Source organism: Clarias gariepinus, chromosome 10 (assembly GCF_024256425.1).
Source record: "Clarias gariepinus isolate MV-2021 ecotype Netherlands chromosome 10, CGAR_prim_01v2, whole genome shotgun sequence".
Classification (NCBI taxonomy): Eukaryota; Metazoa; Chordata; class Actinopteri; order Siluriformes; family Clariidae; genus Clarias; species Clarias gariepinus.
The window spans coordinates 5,400,386-5,423,222 of NC_071109.1; the positions used below are offsets into that span (position 1 = coordinate 5,400,386).

The window sequence follows — 22,837 nt, forward strand, 5'->3', positions numbered from 1 at the left end:
CTTGTGTTCCTACTTTAATTTTTCAAAGAATTCTGAAATAGTTTCATTTAGTGATTTAATATTGAAGTCAGTGTAGCGCCACAGGAGTGTAAATTAGAGACGGCTGGTCATGATGGTAGATATGAGAGGAAGTTTGAAGTCAAAAGTCTATCAAGAGTTCGGCAATAAAACAGTGTTGTGAAATGCTGTATATTGTTGTTGTTGGTCTTTCGGCTGCTCCCGGCAAGGGGTCGCCATAGCGGAATATCCGGTCCGCACAACAACTTGGCCCAGGTTTTACGCAGGATGCCCTTCCTGACGCAACCCTACCATTTTATTCAGGCTTGGGACCGGCCCTGCATCCAGTGGCTGGGGGTTTGGGCACTGGCTGGGAATCGAACCCGGGCCTTCCGCATGACAGGCGAAACACCTGAAATGCTTTATACTACAAGTTTGTAATAAGAATGATTAGACTTCAAAGGAAGCTCAATTCCTCCATCAGTCCATCATCTATATGTTTCTCCTGTAGGTGGAGGGCATCCCAGTCAATACACAAACACGTTTTTTCACTACAGGCAGGTTGTAAACCCTAAAAAGCCTGTTACTGTTGGAGGAAACTCACCAACGTACAAACTCCACACACACACACAATATTCGAACCTGCAGCACCGTCTTTGGTGATTATGCTTGAACCTACAAAAGTCCCAAACATCTGATATGAATACCCAAAATAAACCTTAAATAGTTTTTCTGGTCTGAATTATTTTATTTTATCTCGTCCCTTTGGTAAATAACACCCTGAATTCACATTGGTGTGTAACAGATTGATTTAATTCACACAGCAGAGGCTCGTTCACACACAAACGTGTCTAATCCCAGGCACCGCCATGATCCTGCCTTTATTTCATCCATCATAACGTTTACTCTTAGGTCACATGACAAAAGTAGTATTGTGATTAAAGCCTGGCTCGGTGAGAGCTGTCCATGCCTCCGTCTTCATGCTGAAGCTGAGCGTTCAGGAACGTGTGGTCCAGGTACAGATAGGTGGTGAGGAATTCTGGGAAATCGCTCTTTTGTACCAGCTCCAGAAACATGGACGCGGCTGTGAGTAACCTCTCTTCATCTCTGCTCAGGAAAACAGGAAAAATTGTGAACGATTCAAATAAATTATAAATCACATAATGATGATAAAATTTTTTTAATAAAAGATCAGTAAAGGGGAGTTGTGGTGCTATTGATGAGAATTCTGATTCTCAAATTTAATCATTTAGGTCAGCTCATCACCAAGAGTCGACTCTTAGTCACAATCTCAAAGACGCCACTGATAGAATTTTAGATTTTAAGCAGCTTTATACCAAACCGCAGGGAGCATAAATGTTCAGTTCAAAGGGAACTGCGAACGGTGTAGGGAATGAGTGAACAGGTGTTCACTTCACCGGAAAAGGGAATGAAAAAATGTGTCATCAGTTATTGCGTCTCGCTGGAGTGTGAAAAAAATGGAGCTTGAAAAAGGGTTTATTTATTTATCATTATTATCAAAGATGACCGTATTAAAAGAACACAAAAATTTACATTTAGTTTTTTATATAGGCTAGTAATCAGTAAAAAACATCTTTAATCAATTATTATTATAATTAATCAATGATTTATTAACAAGTTATGCATGTTTCAATACTGTTTTATAATAGTACCAGTTCTTGTTCCAATAAAAATTCAATATTTATTGTCCGTAGTGTGAAATATTCAGGTGGGGTTTTGTCGGGAAAGTTCACTTCAACAACATTCCCTGCAAATGGAGCAGGGAGTAGGGAGCACCCTGTGAAGTACACTTTGGAATGGAACACAGCCGATATCTTTAGTATTGAAAAAACATTTTATTCGATAAAATTAAGACACCGACAAAGTGTAACAAATGACAAGTGTTTTAACTTAATATGAATCGATTGATCAGGAGCTTGTTCAAAGAGTCAACGCTTTCACGGAAAAAACGTTGGCACATTCAGTTTTCCATCCATCTATCCATCCATCTAGGAACCTCTGCAGTTCAACCAGGGACTGTAGAGGCCAATGGTGACCAATGTATTTATTAGCAGTCCGTGTTCACACACTACGGGTAATTGGTAGCTCCAAGTACCCTAATCTGCATGTCTTGGGACTGTGGGAGGAAACCTGAGTACCCAGAGGAAACCCACCAAACACAGGAAGAACATGCAACCAGGACCCTGCAGGTGCAACAGTACTAACCACTACGCCACTGTGCCGTCATATTGAATATAAAAAAATATATATATATAAAAAGATTATATATATATATATATACAGGCCCGTAGCCAGCCTAGTGCAAGGGGGGGTTCTTTTTTTAAAAAACTTTTTGTATTTGAGTATTTACTTATTTTGTATTTCATTTTGAGGATTAAATACTGCATTTTAGTGACATGTGCTGGATTATCTTGTCTGCTGGTATCATAATGTGCATGCTTTTGATGCACCAAAAATATTTGCTACAATGTTGTCAAATTGCTTATCAAGATCACGTGCGCCTTTTTTCACTTTAAAAACACACCCACACACACACACACACTCAGTGTTTAAAAGTTTAAAAACCACACTAACAACAGAATACATTTAAGGAATTTTTACTGGAATATTATTAAACTACAAATTCAACTTCTCTCATCAACATGCTCTCTCATTTCTTTGTCTTTGCCTCTTCACTTTATTGAACTTATATAAAATATATTTAATATTCAACGAATTGTTATTTATATAGTCTATTAATTAGGCGAAATATAATAAAATATGTTAAATTCAACCTTTAAAATCCCAGTCATATAGCTTAATTTAATCTTTATTGGCATGTCGAGCATTTACAGTAGGCTATCATTTACATTCAGAATGTAAAGAGATCAAAATGAGGGGAAAAATCGAATATAAACAAATATAAAAATATTACCAATAATTATCTAATAATAATAATATACAAATATTACGGGGAAAAGACGATCAGTTAATGTACTTACAAGACTGTGGGATGGATAAAAAATATTTTTTGTGGGCTTATTTTATTTTATGTTTTATGTAACAATTATTTATGATAAACTTAATTCGAATGCTGTCTATACCGCGTATAGACACCAGACAGCATCACCCATGGTTAATAGAATAATTTAATAAATTTACTAATTTAATAGAATAATTTATTAATTCAAAATAAAATGTTAATAAATCCTAATATTATGCATGGTCAAGCAGGTTTGTTTACGCATTGAACTTGTCGTTCTTTCTTTTCTTTTTTTTTGTTGATGGATTAACATTTTTAACATAATAAATTCACAGATCCATCAGATAGGCTCCTGTCTGTTAATGTTTATTTAAGATGTTACAGACTTGTCATAGCCATTCAGACTGCTCAAGATAAGGCACAAGAGAACCATTCTGTGTGTAATGTGGGGTTGACGATTAGCTACCACTTAACTAGCGTTAGCGATTTGATCTTGAGGTAGTAACAGACTTACTCTGTTTGGCAGTCTTTTTGAACATATGTTTAATATTCTGCGATATTGACGCTGCTGCCTGCTTTCTCTTCCGTCTCTCCTGCTCTTTTCGACCCATATTATACACCGCCGGATGCCGCCTCACAGATTTAAAAAACGTCAGTTGCTGCGCAGGTTTGTCACGTCGCGTTTTTTTTTTTTTTTTTTGTAAATTGTTTTGTAATAAACTGTTATTTTAAATAATGCCCAACAATTTAAATCTGTCTTAAAAATAATTTTTTTTAAAAATAATAATAATAATAATAACAAAAAATTCTGGACCTTTGGCAGTGGGGGGTGGGTCGTTCGAACCACCCGAACCCCCCCTGGCTACGGGCCTGATATATATATATATATATGTTTTTTTGTTGTGGAAAAAAATGCTTTTACGTTTCCAAGATGTTTTTTTAAAGTCTAAATTCATTACGTAACAAAACTACAAAATAAATAAATAAATAAGTAAACATTTTTTTAAGTAAGCATAATAAAAAGTCGGCTTAAGGTTTTCCAATTTTCATTTGCTGTGATGTCTTTTCCAAACACATAAACAAAAAAAGTTTAAACACTGAATATACCTTTGACTCTGACAGCGCGTCGCTGCCCTCAGATCTCCCATCATGCCTTGCGTTAAGCTCCTGACAAACACACAAGTCACTTCGGTCCTCCCATCATCCTCCAGTTTCACGCGGTGTCTAATCCACTGCCACACCTGAGTCAGGACGGAGGAGTTGAGACAAAGTCCGCGTGTAATCAAATAATCATCTCATGTTCAATTAATAACTCACCTGAGACCGAGAGATTTCTGCAGTAGCAGAGTCTTCCACCTGTCCCTTAAAGAAGAAGTGTCCTCTACCTGAGACACACAGAAATAAACACTTTTTTACATTTTTAAAAAAGTCAACGCGGTCAAAGATCAGCATTATACAGTTATACTGTATATAAGTTGTTTTATTCCGTATTGTTCCGTGATTGAAAAAAGAACTTCTTGTTTTGAAAAAAATTCTGAGAAATTAAAGAAATAAAATGAATAGTTACACACCAACACTTAATTATTTTAAACTGAATCTGAAAATAAAGCATAATATAAATGGTTTATAATTATACTGGGATTAATTATTCCTCTTTTGCGCTTTAGCGAAACAAGAAATCTTCTATGAAAAAGCAGATTTTAAACATAGAAATTATTCTTATATTTAATTTTTGTTTAAGTAAAAGTTTTTTATTTTTTTTTAGATTTTTCCCTAATTAAGTCGCATCCAATTCCTCCCTGTCACATGGCTCGGCCAATGAGCTCTCTCTAGATCTCCGGCTGCGAGAGGTTACAGCATCACCCGGCAATCAAACCAGCGATCTTCAGATGATAGGGCGAGCACTTTCCCACTGTGCCATTGGAGGCCAAAAGTATATTTATTATTGCATTACCTCTTTTGCCCTTTTTTTTTTTTTTTTTTTGTAAATTTACCATCATTAAAAAATTTAAGGAAAAAAAAATCAAGAAAGCAAAATAATTCAACATCTAAATTTACCCCAAAACTAAATTTGAAGGTGAAGCGTGTTTGTTGTGATTAAAATATGAAACTTTTATGTTTACTTCGAGAATAAGTAGTGAATTAATCCTATAAAAATTAATTAAGTATACAAATTACCAAGAAAATGTCTAAACGATAAAACTAAAGTAACAAAAATGTTTATTATTATTATTTTATATTATACAACTCTTGTGCTTTTTGTAGTTAAAAAGTGATGATAACTAAAGTATTTAGTTTAGTCCTCTGTTTCTCATTAGCAACATTAGTGCACTTTCTATTGCTTGTTTTTTTAGTTACCCGAGAGCCACGCTTCGATAAACAACACACCAACTGCAATGTTGTGCTTCAATCCATTCAATGTTACTCCACCCTGCGGAGACATATTACATCAGAATGAAAATTTAGTAAGCTTAAAGTACAAAAGTTAAAAAAAATTTTAAAGCATACAAAAATATTACACTTGAACAGTAAAGTTTCTAGAAATGTATTTTATGTGATTTATACACTAGTGTGAGGATGTGCAAAAACAAATCGAAAATAATGTTACTTATTTAAAAGGTTAAATTAGAGTTAATATATCATAAAATATAAGAGCAAATTAGGTTGAATAAAACCCTGCACATGACTTTACCCAGCTTCATCAAGGAAAAGTGGGTGGAGCTTATGCATGTAAGCGTTCATCATTTCTAGGGTGACGAGTACCGTATGTGTTTCTGTGACTTCACGGCAGGAATGTTAGCTTATGGTGGCATTAACGTGGCCAGATTGTAAAGTTCGGGACGATGTTGGTGTTTTTGGAAAGTAAAAAAAACAAACAAACATCACTTTGATGAAATAATGCCAAAACAACTCTGACTACATGATGATGGAATCAAACAATATTTATACTATCAAACAGCAATTTAATGAAATCTAAAATCAGAATGCAGTAAAAAAAAAAAGTCACTTAACATCTGAGATGTCTTTTGTGAAAGTAACCATGGTGCAGTTTACACGTTGCACAAACACCATATTACAGTGGAATAATTTTGGTGCTATGATGGACCATATAACACTAAGGGATGTATGACATGAGATATCCCTGATTGCACTCTGCACTAAATATACATTCCCCTTATACATCATGTGACTGTGACTGGTTCCTCTCAAGGTTTCTTTCTTTCCACCGTTGCCCTGCTTTGCGTCAATGACAATTGTTTAAAGTGCTTCACAGATAAAATTTAATTTAATACTTACACAGGGTGTTTTGGTATTAAGCTGTTGTTTCTAAATCCTGTTAGACATTTGGACCATGGATGTGGTCAGATGTTGTGCGAATGAATGTTAGTCGGCATGAATGCTTCAAATAAAGTTTAACATTTCATTGTTTTGAAGTTGTATTTGCATTGTATTTGCGTTTGGGTCGTTTATTCAACGTTATCTCAACATCATTTAATAAGAGTCGTTCTAAGTTTAAGAAAAAACACCATTGTCCCGACGGAGAACGTCAACGCAAGCTCAACAGCAATTTGTTATTTCATCACGTATTTTCATTAATGTTAATTTGATGTCTTCTGACTGACCGCTGGCATAGTGAGCAGATCTTTAGGGGTCACACAGACGTCAGTGCGTAGCTGCTGGAGCTGGTTCTGTCCTCTACAGTGGAGCTGGAACAACTGTAAGAGAAGACATTTATATAAATGCAGAGAATGTGAACGGTAAGGCCGAGAGGACCGTCGTGTCATATACCTGAAACGGGTTTTACCTTTTGCATGGGCTCAATCAGGTTCATGTCGTACACCATGAAACCATCGACTCCTGCTTTAATTTCCAAAAGCTTGAGTCTAAAATAAACAGATAAAGCGGTACATGTGATGAGAATACAGCAATGTTGTGGGACACCGTGAAAACCAAAGGTGACCGTATTTGGTAGGAAACATTCACTCACACATTTACACACAGAGAACTGGCCACATTGGAAATGCCAGTTAGCATAATCTGCATGTCTTTTGGACTGTGGGAGGAAACAGAGTACCTGGAGGAAACCCAGCCAGCACGGGGAGAACATGCAAACTCCATTGACACAGACCTCAAGGTGGTAACTGAACTCAAACCCTGTACTGTAGGTGCAAGGCAACTGTGCTACTTACTAAGCCACCATATGACAAAATTGAGGACACCCCTCTAATTTCGGCAAACATTTTAGTTATTTTTTTCAAAGGACAATACTATAGAAATGCAACTTGGATATATTTTAGAGTAGTCAATGTGCAGCTTGTAAACCAGTATAGAGTTTCTGTCCTCTGAAAATAGAGTTGAAGAGGATCCCAGCAACAACATGTGCAGCTCTGGTGAAGTCCAGGCCCAGGAGGATTAAGGCCGTGCTAGATAACGAAGGTGCTCACACAAAATACTGACACTTTGGACACAGTTTTGACATGTTCACTTAGGGTCTACTCATTTCTGTTGCCAGCTATTCCGACAATAAAGTCTACATGTTGAGTTATTGTTAGAGGACAGTAAATCTGTACTGCTACAAGTTGCACACTGGCGTCTCTAAAGGAGATCCGATTTTCATTTCTATATTATTGTGCCTTGAGAACATATAATAAAGCGGTTGCTGAAATGTGAGGGGTGTACTAACTTTTGTGAGATTCTGTATATATACAATCCTGAAATTTACATTTAGAGCTCTAGAACCACATTTAATTAGCTAATAGTCAGTAATATTTCATTTGAATATTATCTGTTTCATTTCAAGTCAGCAATTAGACATATACAGTGGTTGATGTTCCTCTACTGATGCATACACTATGTACAGTAGAACATCTTAGAGTAAAAGTTCCTTTTTCCTTTAGGGGTTATTACTTGGGGAGGCTAAAACAATAAATGTCTTGTTGGTACGAATGACATTTCTGGAGATGACACAATTACATTGTTAAACATTGTTAAAAACGCTATATAAAAAAATTGAATTGATTTGAATAGATCAAAAGGATTTTCAAATCTCCAGAAGCTCGGTAACCCCTGATAACGAGAGTTCAAAGTGAAAGAGTGAAAAGGAGATGCTAATAACTGGAAGGTTATGAGCTCAGATCCCAGAGAACCAAGGCTTGGACTCTTTAACACCATCTAGCACTTTGTTTAAAACCTAAACCTCATTTCTGTAACTTTTATCTAGCAACAGATCTGCCGTCTCTTGCCTGGTGACGGTGTTCAGTACGGTATCGTACAGATCGCTGTCTCTGTTGGGGGGTAACAGGAGCGCCGCCATGCCCCCGGTAGCCAGTGCGCCCCTGCGATGGCACGTCTGCACCAGCAGCTCCATGTAACTGCGCAGGAACAGTTTCTCCATGTTTACATACTTACTGCGGTCAGGCAGCAGGAACTCAGCACGATGACCTGCATGGAACAGAACAGAACAGAAGCGCTCTCTCTTATTTCTTTTTTATTTTTCTCTCTTTTAAACCTGGAATTATTAGCACATGGTTTTAAAAACACACACCGAATTTGTTGACGAATGATGCGGAGTAATCCCAGATGCCACAGTTCAGACCGGCAGAGTGCTCTTTGAGCTCGTACAGGATCTCTTCCATCTCAAACGTAGCCAGGACACACTCGATGAGAACCGTCGCCTTGATACTGCCCACTGGCAAGCCGAGCTAAAACATTCACACACAGATTAGTTTTAACATCCTTCCGATGATGAATATTAACGGAGCTAAAAATCTCAAATCTAATCTGATTCTCAATTTATGCAACAAATCAGGAATAAATTAGTAACATTATTAGAACCCTGTAATTATCTTTTTGATATTTAATTCTTTGTTGAGTTCAAACTTAAACCAAAAAAAGCAAAAACCAGCCACTTCATTAGGTACATCTTGGTACTACCTGATTGGACAACTCCACTGATAGAAAGGTAACAGTAACTGAAATAACATCTCATTTCAACCAAGGTATGCTAAAGAGCAGCATAAAACCACACCGAGTGCTGCTCCAATCAGCTAAGAACAGGAAACTGAGCCTATAAGTTACATGAGCTGCAGTTTTTTAACTCAGAAGTACCAAGGTTTGACTAATAAAGTGGCTGGTGAGTGTATAATAGTGATTAAAGACCAAACATCCTTACCCTGTCCTCGGTCCAGAGAAAAATCTGATTCCACAACCTGGCCTCCAGGTAACTCTCCACCTAAAGAAGATTTCACATGTATGTAGAAATGTTTCAATCTGCGCCAGCTGAACATAAACAAGATCCATAATTTCAAAAGAAGTTAATACGAGTGTGAGTCAAAAATTATCCGCACTCATGATGTAGAATTTATTCTAATTAACTTTTTAAAAAAGACAAATATATAATTTTTTAACATAATCTCCTTGCTTGTCGATACACTTTGTCCTTCTGTCCATCACAAGGTTTTCATATTCCATCATTAAAAAATGTTTGAGGCTGAGCTGTGAGCCACGAATGCACCCCTGTCTCCACTTCTTCATCAAAAGTGAATCTTCATCCTGGTAGGGCTGCTTTCAGGAAACCAAACAGGTAAAAGTCAAACGCAGCAAGATCAGGATGCTAGGGAGGACGCTTTAACACCTCAAAACGGAATTAGAGAGTGTGGGCAGAAGTGTGCGGACGTGCGAGATTTATGTGAGATCACGACGCCCTCGGATATCAGTCCTCTATAGCGTCGCGAGAAACTGTAACGAGCACTGTTGATATTAAACCTTTTCCCTGATAATGTTCCAATACTTCTGGCCCTTGAGAATCCCAGAAAACTGTAAGCATTGATAAATTTTACAGCGTTTTCTTGGTCGGCAATTGAGGATGTTTCCGTTTCATTCTCTGTCGTTTACTCTCAGGCTCGTAGTGATGAATCCGTGTCTCGTCACCCGTAATGATTCTTTTTAAGAAACTTTTACCTTCCTTAGAGTATCAGTCCAAATTGAAGTTTTAATATAACCAGAGTGTAGATAATATTTGACTCACCCTCGAGCCAAATTTAGAAAAAAGGAAAGTGATCATTAATATGTTGATCTACTGCGAAGGTTCTGACTTTGGACAAATAGAAAAAAGGTCCGCTCTGGTTCTGAAGGAGCAGCTTTGCATTGTGGAACATCAGCAAGCCGAAGTCAAAGAGAGGACCAGGAACCTCCCGACCATTTACCTGGAGATACAGGAGACACAAACACAGACACATGACACAATTCTTCTGCCTACTGTATAGCAATGCTAAAGTTAATCTATCATTATTACCAACATGTTGTGCTCCACCATGTTCCAAGCACGAGGGCGGAGCATAAGAACTGGGGCGTGGGATATGGGCGGGGCATCTAGGTGAAGAAGGAGGAAAAAAAATTAGAAGTCGAAAGAGTAATTCTTTCGCTCATTAATCTTTAGTAAGGGCTTTATTCTGATCAGGATCACAGTGGATATTATTTGTGAGCATCATGTATCAAAAACTCACCATAAAACTTATTGTGCACAACCTTATAAATGTTATAGATGCCTTTTATCTGATTGTAGTATGTCGGGCAGTTCCCGTCGTCAAAATCTACCTGCAGATGAGCACAACAAAGTGACGTCTGTGTTACAGAAACGTTTGCTGTTTAAAAAAGTGAACGTCTTCTGGAGAAGCTTTGCTTATCTGAGGTACTAAAAAAAGATCTTAAGTGTATTACTTGTATTCCCTGTGCTGTCGATTTGAGGCCCTGCAGAAATCGCTGCGTGTCACAGGGTGAAAGGTCACCGATGTCCACATGTCTGCAGTGCAGTCGGACAGGGACGGGACTCACTTTCCAGGACGGATCGTTCCGGATGTGAGCCGTGTCCTCCAGGAAACCGGGCAGCTCTTCCCCGAGATCCAGCTGCACCTTCCGCAGGATTCTTATCTTCAGGACCTGACGCACAATAAAGCAAAGAATTCTGTAGCACTTGTTATTGCTGCTGGGATTGTTTTTCTTCTTTATTTACCTTGTCGACCTCCGGCTGAAACCTGGAGCACAGATCTGACAGGAACTGCAGAGCTTGAGTGGTGAAGAGGGTCTCAAACTCCATCTTCAGGCCCCGAGGTGGAGGCACCACTTCTGTATTGTACGGTACCTGTGTGCCAAAGGAAATAACTCAATGGTTTCTGCATCATAAGCGTACTGTTAACTTTAGGCCAAAAACATGCTTTTTTTTTATTTTTTATAATTAATCGATAAATGCCAATTCTAAAGCATATACACTCAAATCTAAAGCATACACACTTGTTTAATATTTAAAAAAAAAGCAATTACATTTTAATATAAATTGCTAAATAAATCAACAGAGACTTACCAGCATTCTCCTCGAACACTCAGTTCCTTTTGAGTTGGACTTTGGTAAAGGTCATCGCACTTCAGGCTGGAGAAAAAAACAACACTGACAATCCAAACATCAGCAAAAATACCTCACTCTGTGACTCGTCTCATAGTTTAAAACATATTTATATCTTTATTGATAGGTTGTAATGTTTATACACTCAAATACTGTAGACAGTTCTGGTTCTGGAATCTTACTTGCAGAATTGCTAAAGTGCATTAATTAAAATAGGTGCTGTAAGGCAAGTGCTTCATGAGAATAGTGTAGTACACATGTTTTATCTCTGCTTGGGATCACTTTAATGGTATACAGCCATGTGTAAAACTTAGTACCCCCTCATTTAATTATATGTGGTTTTGTGTAAAAACATAATACAAACCATCTGATCGTAACAAGTCTCAGTATTGGGTGAATACAACCTCAGACGAACAACAACTTTTAAAGATTGGTTCAGACTATACAACATAAACCTTTACACAATAAATAAAAAGAATAATCATAGAAATGATGAATTATACCATTATAGTCTTGGCCTTGCACATCTATCTATAATTTTTTTTTTGAAAATTGTTTTGTGCAGCCTGTACTTTTAGTATGCTAATTAGGCCCAACCTCCCTTCTGAAGCACTGAGATCACATGACATATAATTTTCTCCAAAAAACAACCATCATGGCCACCATCACACAATTTATTTACAATAGTGAAGCCAAAAAGAAAACAGGTATAAAGGTATACAGTATTTACTTCTTCCACAAGGTTTAAGAGAATGTGGCAGCAGGTGTGCAGATCTTTATAAATACAAATGTTTTGGCAGTTTGCTGGTCTGGAGGATTTAGGTGTGTGTTTACACAATGCACAAACCACAAGTTTTTTTTATGTAATTATATAGGTAAGTAATTATATAATTTTATAATAAACGTTACATAAAATTATTTCAATGTATAAAATAAATTGTATAAATGTAAAACTAGTAACCTTATCAATCTATCTGTCTTCATGTGAAATGTTCTTTTTGAGCGAATCTTTAACGTGAGAAGAACGAGTAGTCTCGGGGAGTGATTCGTTAATTTTACACTGGGAGCGCATGCGCAAAGCATCGCAAAACCTCCGTAGGTTATGTACAGGAAACAGAATTAAGCGACTCTTTCTCAGTGACTCTTCTACTCCGAGTCGTATTGGGGGGTATCTCTTTTATTGAAAATGGAACATTTTATTTTATCTATTATCAAAAGAACGAAATGAACTAAATGATTCAAAAAAAGTTCAAAGAACCGAGTTACTAAAATGATTCAAACTTCCTATCTATCTATCTATCTATCTATCTATCTATCTATCGGTCCTGTAAGTCTCGCGAGATTTCTGTGCGATGTCATCCTCTTGCGCGAACACAGTAAAATATCGCGAGATCTTGTTTGCTGGGTCAGTACGTGGCTGAAAACCAAAACAGTGCAGCAGCGCCAGTGCAGAGAAACAGACAGACAGAGAGACAGCTGTGTATGAGCGGTATGCAGATGATCTGATTCCCGACAGGAGAAAAACAAATACACATTAATCTGTGTGCAGGACACAGAGACAGAGAGGTGTACAGTACTGCAGTGTTGCTCAGGGTTACAGTGACTCAGCTAGGGTCGGGCTGGCGCATCTATGTGTGTGTGTGAGTGAGTGTGTGAGTGTATACATACACTCACACTGCTGATCATCATCACTGATCACACACACACATACAGGCAGAGTGAAGATGTCGGACCTGGAGTGTTCCCTGGAGTTCAGTAGCTCCCTGAGCAGCTCCACACTGCCCCCTCCCCGCACCCGGATCTTTAAGATCATAGTGATCGGAGACTCCGGGGTGGGGAAGACCTGCCTCACGTACCGCTTCTGCGCCGGCAGGTTTCCGGACAAGACCGAGGCTACCATCGGGGTCGACTTCCGGGAGAAGTTAATCGAGATCGACGGAGAAAAAATAAAGGTGAGAGAGCGAGAGCGCGCTGGGAACCGCCTACCTGGGGCAATGACGTCACCCTTGGTCGCTGGCCGTGTGGCGTCACGTTTAGTCGCCGTCCATGTGACGTCATGCTTAATATACTGTAGGTGTGCTGCAACGTTTGTCTGTCGCTTATCTCGGCATGACGTCACCGTGTCACAAGTGTTTATCATCAGATAGCTGAAGAGTTTATTTTTATTTTAAAGTTTCCATCATTAGCTGATATTTATGAAAAGTTTGAGTTAAAAGTGTTCACTGGTCCAGGCTTAAACCCAGTCCAGAATGAGGGATGGGGGGGCGGGGGCGAGGTATCAGAGTCAGTGGTCATGATGGGGTTTAAACACATAAGAAAAGTCTGATTGAAATCCGATTAAAAGTCTGATTTAATATCAAAGGGGAAAAGTGTAACAAATTAACCTAAAGCAAAATGAACAGAGTCCTGGAGAAAATGTAATAGATCGGTGTGAGGGTGCCAGGATCAGATTGGTACCGATAGAAACCCTGGTTGGTTACTGGGAGAATGTCAGGATCTAATACTGATATAAACAATCGATCGGCTGCTGTGAAGATATCAGGATCGGCTGATGGAAACCCAGCTTGGATAGGTTGACGGGATGACAGGATTGGATCAGAACTGATAATTTACATTTACATTTAGGCATTTGGCAGACGCTCTTATCCAGAGCGACTTACATTTTTTTTTATCTCATTACACATCTGAGCAGTTGAGGGTTAAGAGCGTTGCTCAAGGGCTCAACAGTGTCAACTTGGTGGTTGTGGGGTTTGAACCTGGGATCTTCCGAACCGTAGTCCAATGCCTTAACCACTGAGCTACCTGGCCCCGATGAAGTCGGGTGATAAAGTCACAAAGATTGGTTACTGTGAGGAATCAGGATCAGATAGTGCTGATAGAGGATGATATCCTGCTCATCGGATTAGAACTGATGGTGACACTGGGCTAGTTGCTGTAAAGCTGTCAGGATCAGATTGGTACTGATAGGGACCTGGGTTGGTCACTATGAGGATATCGGGATCGGGATCGGACCTGTACCACGAGAGACTCAGCTCAGTTGCTGTGTATGGAATAAGATCACTGTCAAAAATAATTGTGCTAAAAAAAAAGATTTGTGTGTAATTCTGTCTTTTGTCTGAGTTGGATTCCAAAATGTAAGTCACGACAGCTTACAGATAGGGGATTTTGTGTGTTTGTTACAATACAACTCTGAAATATACAAAACTCGTTTAAAAAAAAAAAAAAAAACAGTGGCGGGGAGCATGCACCGAATCGAATCCTCTTCCCTCGGATAGTAATGCCTGTGCATATGGCCTTGATGATGTATTTTTGACAGTGGTTTAACACACAGCATTCGTGTGCGTACTTTCGCAATTCGTCCGTGAAACAGAGGAGTTGTAAAAACGAGTTTTGTATATTTCAGAGTTGTATTGTAACAAACACACAAAATCTCGTATCTGTAAGCTGTCGTGGTCGTAGATTTTGGAATTCAACTCAGACAAAAGACAGAAATACACACAAATTTTTTTTTACGCACAAATATTTTTGGATCAGATCAGGATCAGATTGGTTATTATAGAAACCCAGCTTGGTTACTGGGAGGATTAAAGGATCGGATCAGAACTAATAAAAACACTGGATCAGATGTTGTAGGGTGATCAGGGTGTTCGGATCGGTGCTGATAGAGACATCAGATTAGAACAGATGGAAACACCGGATTAGTCACTGTCAGGATGTCACAATCAGATTGGTGCTGATCGAGACCCGGCTTGGTCACCCAGTAGGATGATGGGATTAAATCAGAACTGATTGAGGCACCAAATTGGTTTCTGTGAAGATGTGAGGTTTGGATCTGTATCAGATATCGATCTTTTATTGAAATGTAAGACGGGTAAGCGTTTATTCCTAATCTAATCTGACTCTCCCCCTCAATGTGTTACATCACGTCTCTGATTAAACTCCTACGCATGATTCTTCATCATCGGCCATTCCCTGTTCAAAGTAATCATTCTTTTCTATAACTTTCTTGTCCTTGAAATATTGTATTTCAGTTGAATCTTTCTCGGCTCTTCCCGGCTTCGCTGCTGCTGCTTTGCATTACGTTACAGGAGGAAAGAACATGACACTAAATCTCTCAGTCTTGCAACACACACATATATATTCAAGCTCTTATCATTTCATCATCATCCTCATCTCTATCGTTATTCCCTCCATCTCCCTGTGTATCAGTACACACTCTTCACCCCCCGCCCCCCGCCTTTCTCTTGTCCTCTGTCTCTTATTTGTGGCCTTTCACACAGAATCTCTCTCTCTGCTGTCTTTCCCACTCTCACATTCTCAAACACACATGCACACACTCTCTCTCTCTGCCATCTATGTCTCTAATTTCCACCCACTCACTCACTCACTCACTCACTCTTTTTCTTTCTTTCTCTGTACCACCCCCTCCTCTCTCTCACACTCTTTTATACTAGCTTTATTCTATTTTATTGTATTATATGATATTTTGCTCTCCATCTCTCTCTCTCTCTCTGTCCATAAGGTCCAGCTTTGGGACACCGCGGGACAGGAACGTTTCCGGAAGAGCATGGTGCAGCACTACTACAGGAACGTGCACGCCGTGGTGTTTGTGTATGACGTGACGAGCGCGGCGAGTTTCCGCAGCCTCCCGGCGTGGATCGAGGAATGCCGGCAGCACGCGCTGGGCCATGAGGTACCCCGGATCCTGGTGGGCAACAAATGCGACCTGCGCCACGCCGCTCAGGTGAGCACGGAGCTGGCCCAGCAGTTTGCCGATGCCCACTCCATGCCCTTGTTCGAGACGTCGGCTAAGAGCCCACAGGGAGGGGGCAACGACAGCGACCACGTCGAGGCCATCTTCATGACGGTGGCACACAAGCTGAAGTCACAGAAGCCGCTGGTTCTGAGTCAGCCAGCCAACACAGTCACGCTCAGGGGGCGGGACCAGGACGAGGTGGAGCAACGCGGGAGCTGGGGATGCGGCTGCTGGAGGAGCTAGTGAGGGGCGGAAAGAAGGAAAAGGGTTTAAAAGGGACACGTTGGACAGATCAGCGTGATCTCACGATGCTACCTTGAAGCAGTATCGAAAAACCGAACCCTTCACCTGTGCTCCTTAACTCGAGGCTAAACCTCGGTTTATCGGATCCACATCCAGACATGAACGGGTTATATATTTTAATAAGGTATGACGGCATAAAGATTACTCCATGCTTAGTAGACGCCCGAGGCTGTAATCAGCTTCATTAAGGCTGAATAATAGGCGAAATAGCTACATCAAATGATTTAGACGCTTTAAGACTCAAAGAGAAGACACTATCGCATGCGAAGACAATACCAGGACCTTAAGTTAAAGGTAAATGGACTTAAACACTTAAAAAGACGTAGCCGTTCGGTGGTGTTTTTTTGTCTTTGTACTGTAACTCTTGAGACCACTGCGCTAGGAAGATAACTGTGCTTACGCAATACGCAAAATGTTTGTTTACTCATAAACGTCCATCACAGGTTTGCATTATAGTTTCTGTGGCTCGTCATTAAGCTGGGAGCGCTTCCGTTAACATGACTGTACAGTGAAGTATAGTGTGTGTGTGTGTGTGTGTGTGTACAATAAGCAGAAATGAGTCTGTATTTTTTGCCCCAAGAGAAGAAAAAAAAGATAAACAACGGTTGCCTTTAACAGTCGTGCCGTTATAATGCCTGATCCTGAGCACGTGACATCGCAGGGTGGAGGTGCAATGCAGGGCAGGACGCCTCATTAAAGGTCTCACTCAATTAAACACTCACGCACGTTTATTATGGGCTTTAATAATCTGGCAGTTTTAACAAGAATATGGAACAAGATTTAAAATCAGCCCGTGCGAAGCAGAGCGCTTAGTAGTTATTGCCCTGTGTATGGAGGTACATCACCGTTTATGATATAATCACAACATTTCATAAAATTCCCTCCTTAATTCAATTTAATTTAATTCTTCTTACAGAAGCACGCTGCGTTCACAAAAGAACATCTCGCCAAATCTGCCTTAATATCTTGTAATTATAAGATAGTAAGTCAGAAGTACAAAATAGCAACTCATAATTATGAGATAAGGTCTCCGTTAAAAGATTATTATGGCTTGCTGTCTATTTTTCCAATCATAACTATGACTTATTGTCTGAGATCCAGGTCATATGATCTCATAATTATGAGTAAAGACAGTTTGTCATAATTATATTATATATAACTAAGGTTCCAAACTTAATTTATTTGATATAATTATGACTTACTATCTTGTAATTACAAGATAGTAAGTCATAATTATGATATAATGTCTTATTTTATAAACAATTGACAGACTGCATTTTTTTAATATAATTGTGACGATCCCAAGGTTACACTCTATGAGAATGCAGATTATGTAATCACAATTATGAGATAGGAACTCATAATGATGAGATAAGGTCCCCTTTAAAATATTATGACTTGCTATGTATTGGTTTTTAAATCATAACTATGGCTTATTATCTCATAAGAAAGTAAGCAAAGACAGTATGTCATTCCTTCCTTATTTTATAATTATGACTTACTGCATCATAAGTATGAGATCCATATCTTATAATTATGAGGTAACAGAGGCAAAATTATGTGATAGTAAGTCATGATTACAAAATAGTAAGTCATTAATCCTTTAGACAAAAACACATTATGGCTTACTATCTCATAATTATGCAAGCTAGGTCATGAGACAAGCCATAATTGCGAGATAGTATGGCATATGAATAAGATAGTAAGTCATATTAAAGAAAGATAAATGTGGTCATTTAATAACTAGTTTGTTAAATGGAGACCTAGTGTTAATTGACATATTATCTTGTAATTAACCTACTATCTCATAATTATATAAAAAAAAAAAAAAATTATGACTTTTTCTTGAACATAAGTATGAATTACTGTCTAATAATTATAACATCTAGATTTAATAACTACAAGATAATAAGTCATAATTATGAGATAAGGTTCTTTTAAGAAAACAAACTGTGTCTTACTGTGTCTCACTATTTTGTTTTACTTAATAATGACTTACTATCTCATAATTATAATGGAATCTCATAAATACAAGATAGTAAGTCATAGTTATGAGATAAGGTCTACAATTTGTACATGCTGTGCGCTTTTCGTACGCACCCCCGGCTCGCATTGTTCCTGGAAAGGAAACGTTCTGCAGCTTATTCTTAGGGCTGCAGAGTAAACTCAAAGAGCAGGCGTCCCTGTGCTGCTTTCTAACTGGGACAGCCTGTCTTCTGAAAGACTAATGCGTCCCTAAGCTGCTTCTCCAGTATGCAAAATTCCAATATTATTGCTTACAGTAAGATGTATTTTTTCCATCAGCTGGCGAAAGCAACTTTTTTGTCTGTTATACCAGGACACCTGTAATGTAAATCCATTTTAAAAAAGTAATCAGTGCTTTTGATTTTAATTCTACATTAAACCTTGTTTTCTCATGCGCGTCATATTCAACGTTTGTTACAACAGCTGATGCTAAGTGTAGCCACAACGTTGTTTTTCACGCTGCTAGCATGATCGAGAGTTTAAATGGAATTTGCATCGTAACTAACTGATTATTCAGGGTCAAGGTTAGATCAAGGTCGAATTGTCTGAAAGTTCTACGTCTATTTTAGTCATTTTCCAACATGTTTATGGGGATGATAGTGGTTTATGTTTCCGTTTTTATTTTCATGTATACTTCAGCACTGTGCAAGTCTTGAGAAACAGACTCTGAGCATAAGCTAGGGGGTATAAACTCTAGCATCTTTCATCCCAACAAAACTATAAGGAATGTCAACGTCTTACTTGTAATTTCAGCATTTAAACATGCATTTAAAAACACTACAAAACCATCAGTTCTTGGAGCGAGAGAGAAGTCATGGTCAGCACAAAAGTGGAATGTTGATATCCAAGTAAAAAAAAATATTGGAATAAACCTTTTTACAATTGATTATAACTTTTTAATGTTCCAGGCTAGATCTGTAATCATGCTTTATTTTTTTCCTGAAGAAAAAGGAACAAAACAAGAACTGAGTTGCACAGTGCCATTTGAACAACAGTTTTAATGCACACTAGAGTGCTAGCTTCAACACTTAGCGCTCTTACTCTATAAATATACACTGATCAGCCATGACATTATGACCACTCGCATTAGAGTGGCCCCTGGAAGTGGGTGGGATCTATTGGGCAGCAATCAAACACTTGGTCGTTAAAGTTGACATGTTGGAAGCAGGAAAAATGGGCAAGCATAAAGCATTTGTGAAATGTCTAGATGACTGGGTCAGGGCGTCTTCTAAACTGCAGCTCTTGTATTGAGATGTTCCTGATCGGCAGTGGTCAGGATGTATTAAAAGTGCTCCAAGGAAGGAGAACCGGGTCGTGGGTGGCCGAGGCTCACTGATGCATAATCTGATTCAGTAGAAGAGCTACTGTTGCTTAAATTAATAGAAAGCAGTAAGGACATGCTAGTGGCGGATCTGACTGCACAGCTGTAGACCGGTCAGGGTGCCCATGGTGATCCTACTCCTCAGAACTGGATCATGGAGCGATGGAAGAAGGTGGAATCATGTGTTCATCCAGGTTCCTGTGTGTGTCACTTACCTTGGGGAACAGATGGCACCAGGATGCACTATTTGAAGAAGGCGAGCTAGCGCTGGCGGTGTGATATCCTTTCTTGAGTCCTGCTTTTCATCTGGATGTAACTTTGACATGTAGCACTTACTGAAACATTGCTGCAGAGCAAATTACACCCCTTCATGTAAACAGTCATCCCCGCTGCCAGACGTCTCTTTCAGGACAATACTGTGACCTGACACACTGCACACACGGTTCAGGAACAGGTTGAGGAACATGACAGCGAGTTGAATGATTAAAGTCTGATCCATGGACCTTAAAACTTCCAGGATTTGAAGGATCTGCTGTTGACGGTTTGGTGCCAGATACCACACACACACACACACCTTTAGGGGTCTAGCGGAGTCCATGCTTTGATGGGTCTGTTTTTTCGTGGTTAAAAAAGGGCTCTACTCAATATTAGACGTGTGGACATAGCATTACGGCTGATCAGTGTGTGTATGTGTGTGTGTGTGTCTGTATCTATGTGCACACCGAGTGTGTGCCGAGTGGCGTTATCGTATTACTCAAGCAGCAGGCTCAAGTATCATCTCCTCGCTCAGCCTGCAACCTTTCAGGATGACTAAGAGAGCAAATGAGTGTGTGTGTGTTGCCTGATCAGGCTAACATGGACGCCTGCTCTGAATCATGTCTATTTTTTTCCCCGTCCTTTTTGAAAGCTGCCGCTGCCACAGCAGGTCCTGTGGTGTGTGTGTGTGTGCTCTAGAAACCCCTCAGGCATGGACATTTTTAACGCTGTAATTTGTGATGAACACTTTGTGATGTCTCTCCGACTGCCCTGGGCATCCACAAACCGTGGTGCAAAGGAAGTAAGGCTAGTGTGTTCAGTGGGGCAATTTCCTGCATGCAATTTTATCTCCAAGCTCATAAGTTTGCACACCCTGCCGTGAGTTCTCAAGCGCTTAAAAGAACCTCTGCTTTACTACTCATCCGCAAAATTCAGAACTGCCAATATTTGTGTTTTGAGCTCCGTACAGTACTTTTAACATTTATTCAAACAAGCTAATCTCCATGTGAACGTTGGAACGATCGACTCCTTTATTAGTGATGCTTTTCTCTCTGCGTTTTGTTTAAGGTTGAATTTTCCCGCTCTAAAGATTTCCAGTGAATCCCTAATAAGTTTCCGTTGAAACAAAATCTATCAACTTCAGGCAAATATATTGTTAGATGAGCGTATTGCAGGCTATATTTATTAGCAATATTACTAAAAAGTGACTGTTCGCCGAAGGTGTGAAAAGAAGTGATGTTTCAATAAAACGTCAGTTCTTACACTTTCACAACCAATTTTAATGGGAATGATAATTAGAAAGATTTCTCCTATTGTTTTCTTTCACAAGCTCGAACACGTGCGAGCGACCCGAACGTCAGCACAACGGAGAAAAAGTCAACCATGTTGAACCGTTTTTACGATTTCTACAAGTTCAAGATCAGACAAATCATTTGTAAAAGGATTTTATATATATATATATATATATATAAATAACAATTATGGATGGGCTGCAAGAGGAGCCGAAATTAAAGGAGGGAACCTTAAAGCTGACATCTTTCAAAATCCAAGTTTACATGCAGCTTACAAAAAATATTTCAGATACTTTAAAGCTGATATTTAGATTTCTTCCAGGAGTAATTTATTATGATCAGAGGTAAAAACTAACTGAGCGCATGTACATTTGTTACAGTGCTTGAGAAATACTCAAATAGTTATTACTTATTAGAGGAAACGTTTTAACTTTTACTCCACTTCAAAGTAGAGAAAACCTCTGTACTTCTAACTAATGTACTACTTAAGTACATTACTGCATGCGGTTGCGTGACTTTAGAACTTCTACTCAAGTACACAAGTAAATGGAAAACCTCTGCTTATACTTAAGTAATATTTGTGCTAGGGAATCTTTTCACTTTTACTCAAGTACAGGATTTGTGTACATCTGATTAAAACATTATTTAGCAGCTTGTTACTTCTAAAATCTAAAATCATACACGATTAAGATGTCGCTTGGGTGATAAGGGTGTGCAAACTTTTTGGACTTTATTATAGGATAAAAAAAAAAAAAAAAGCTCTAGCAGTGAAGAGAATCTGGGTCGTGTGCTGTACAGGTTGTTTTTGTGCTTCATTTTGCGCATCGTTTCATTTAACATAATTTCTGTGCCTAAAAAAATTCCGAAAAGGAAGCTGGGCCGCTCGCGTCACATCCTCTGGGATGATATTGTTTCTCAGGATGCTTCCAACAAACCTGTGTTTCGTTCTTGAGAACGTTTTTTGATCAACCAAAACAATACGTGCTGTAAAAAATAAATAAATAAATAAATCATACACAACTGGCCAGTTTTGCCGTCCTGTCCTGGTTCTGTGTCTGATTACTGCCATGGGACAAAGAGAAAGAAGTTAAGTTTGATACTGGATCATTGTAACTTTGCATTTTAAGGAACATTGCTTGTATTTTTTATTTTTAACGGATGAAATAAAGTGCTCTCCGTTTCACAGAGATGTGTCGTGATTTCTTTCGGGTAAAAGTAACTCATGGACAGACATTTGACAAGAGCATTTTATTTCCTTGTGGTTTGTAATTGTATTTAACATAGCTGAACAAACTGCAAACTACTTTACAGGGAAAAACTAGCGATCAGAACGCAGGCTTGGGTCTCGAAGTTGACGTGTTGGAAACGTAAAAATGGGCAAGCTTGAGGAGCGACTTTTCTGAAAGTCAAATTATGATGGCTAGACGACTTTATAATAATGTGAAAACAGTAAACTTGGTTAGAAAAACAACTGAAAAATTATCTCAGGAATTTCAGAAAAATAATC

General features: G+C 38.9%; 2 protein-coding genes across 3 annotated transcripts; one reads left to right on the forward strand and one right to left on the reverse strand.

Moving 5' to 3' along the window:
- Positions 1 to 792: 792 nt before the first annotated feature.
- Positions 793 to 13,132, reverse strand: ugl (ureidoglycolate lyase). Of its 2 annotated transcripts, none has more exons than XM_053505555.1 (16): positions 13,112 to 13,132; positions 11,340 to 11,405; positions 10,992 to 11,120; positions 10,700 to 10,918; positions 10,486 to 10,576; positions 10,275 to 10,351; positions 10,075 to 10,185; positions 9,153 to 9,212; positions 8,526 to 8,682; positions 8,224 to 8,422; positions 6,786 to 6,864; positions 6,604 to 6,696; positions 5,339 to 5,411; positions 4,298 to 4,365; positions 4,088 to 4,221; positions 793 to 1,104 (listed from the first exon to the last, which is right to left on the reverse strand). In XM_053505555.1, the coding sequence occupies exons 2-16, from the start codon at positions 11,343 to 11,345 to the stop codon at positions 936 to 938; spliced, it is 1,665 nt and encodes a 554-aa protein (XP_053361530.1). In that variant the 5' UTR covers positions 11,346 to 11,405; positions 13,112 to 13,132; the 3' UTR covers positions 793 to 935. The 2 variants fall into 2 exon arrangements, with proteins under 2 accessions (XP_053361530.1, XP_053361529.1); XM_053505554.1 differs by lacking the exon at positions 13,112 to 13,132 and adding an exon at positions 12,340 to 12,491.
- Positions 12,790 to 22,515, forward strand: rab33ba (RAB33B, member RAS oncogene family a). Its single transcript, XM_053505556.1, has 2 exons — positions 12,790 to 13,330; positions 15,901 to 22,515. Exons 1-2 carry the CDS (start codon positions 13,103 to 13,105, stop codon positions 16,375 to 16,377), a joined length of 705 nt encoding a protein of 234 aa, XP_053361531.1. The 5' UTR covers positions 12,790 to 13,102; the 3' UTR covers positions 16,378 to 22,515.
- Positions 22,516 to 22,837: the final 322 nt, after the last annotated feature.